General features: G+C 32.0%; 1 protein-coding gene across 2 annotated transcripts in view; it reads right to left on the reverse strand.

Annotated features, from left to right (window-relative positions):
- LOC106475726 overlaps window positions 1-1473 on the reverse strand; it is a 15563-nt gene that overhangs the window by 3627 nt on the left and 10463 nt on the right. For both annotated transcript variants that reach the window (XM_022379781.1, XM_022379782.1), the window contains one exon: window positions 79-247. In XM_022379781.1, the coding sequence (XP_022235489.1) occupies window positions 79-247 (169 nt within the window). The remainder of the gene's footprint in view (window positions 1-78; window positions 248-1473) is intronic.

Genomic DNA, 1473 nt, shown 5'->3' on the forward strand with positions numbered 1-1473 from the left:
ATTAGCAGATGTTTTAAAATATTAATTTACCAAGACATTCTAACTCTGCCGTAATTTTAGTGAAAGGTTAATAATTACCAAATCTTTCATTGGAAGAACGTGTTGAACAGAAGACTGATTTGATGTAGAGATCAGATTGTTTTCTTTGGCATCAAAAAACGTCTTTGCAATAACATCTGGTGCTCCAAGACTTCCACCAGTCACTACTTGAAGATCCTTGACCTTCGCTAGTTCCCGTCCGATAGCCCTGATGGTTAAACAGTTATATCTTTAATGAAGTGGATTCCAGCATCAAATACCAATCTTTGACAACATAACAATCTACAATACGGATGCACAAGACAGACCATCTGTTAATATGGCAGTATTACAAAATGTCAGTAGTAAAGTTACTGACTGAGTGATCTCAAATACACCCCTGTGATCTACTTACTAGCAGAAATTTGGACAATTTTTTCCAAGTTTGATCCCATCTAAGCAAAGTAATTTTTCAATGAATGAATATTTAACATCTGGTCCAAAAATAAGATAAGGTACCGATCTTTTCATGCGTATTTGGATACATTCAATGTAACTACCCCGAATATCAACTAACCCTATTTACACGGGTGGGGGGTAAAGTAACCACATCAAAATTTTATATTAAACAACTTTATCATCAAAACATAGTTCGTCATTCAAACTTTAATACTGAAAAATATTTAAATACATTCTCAATCTTCACATTTGTGGGTCACTTAATATCTTGATGCTTTAAATTCTCATTTTCAGAATTTATTTCTTCCCTTATACGAGTTTCAGAATGTCCAACTATAGATGTTTACTGGCCAGCATTTGAAGTAATAACATTTGACCTTTAGTTTCTGAGATATCAGTAAATTTGTTATACCCACCACAGTTTCTCGTAACTCATTCATGCTTACTTGGCAATAGAACGTATTTATAGCCAATAGAAAAGTCATGAATGACTTGATTATAATGACAGGCACCATTTCCCAAACAGATTTTTATTGAGTGAAGGCCAAAGTTGGGGCTCTAGTAAGTAAAGAAATTTTTTAATCCTATCTATAGGTCAGTTAGAAAGGCAGATAAATTCATTTTGGGGGATTCTGTTTTACTGTGATTTGTTATTAGTGCTTTAAATGCATAATTAAAAGCTACACATTATTTTTTTTGACAATCAAATTAGTGAGAAGAATTTAGGGTTAACAAAGACTGGGTTCCGAGAAAAAAATTATCTCAATCTAGAGGCAAGTGCTAAGTTTCTTATTTTTATGTATATCTTTTATAAACAAGAGCAACTAACATATAAAAATTAAAAACTTCTTTAGGTTCAAAAAAAAAATTTAAAAAACATTTTTTTTTTTTTGGATGATAGATTACAAGGAAGGAAGCTAGTCAACATTGTTGAAGAGATAGATTACAAGGAAGCTAGTCAACATTGTTGAAGAGATAGATTACAAGGAAGCTAGT

Source organism: Limulus polyphemus, unplaced genomic scaffold (assembly GCF_000517525.1).
Source record: "Limulus polyphemus unplaced genomic scaffold, Limulus_polyphemus-2.1.2 Scaffold9048, whole genome shotgun sequence".
In the NCBI taxonomy this organism is placed as follows: Eukaryota; Metazoa; Arthropoda; class Merostomata; order Xiphosura; family Limulidae; genus Limulus; species Limulus polyphemus.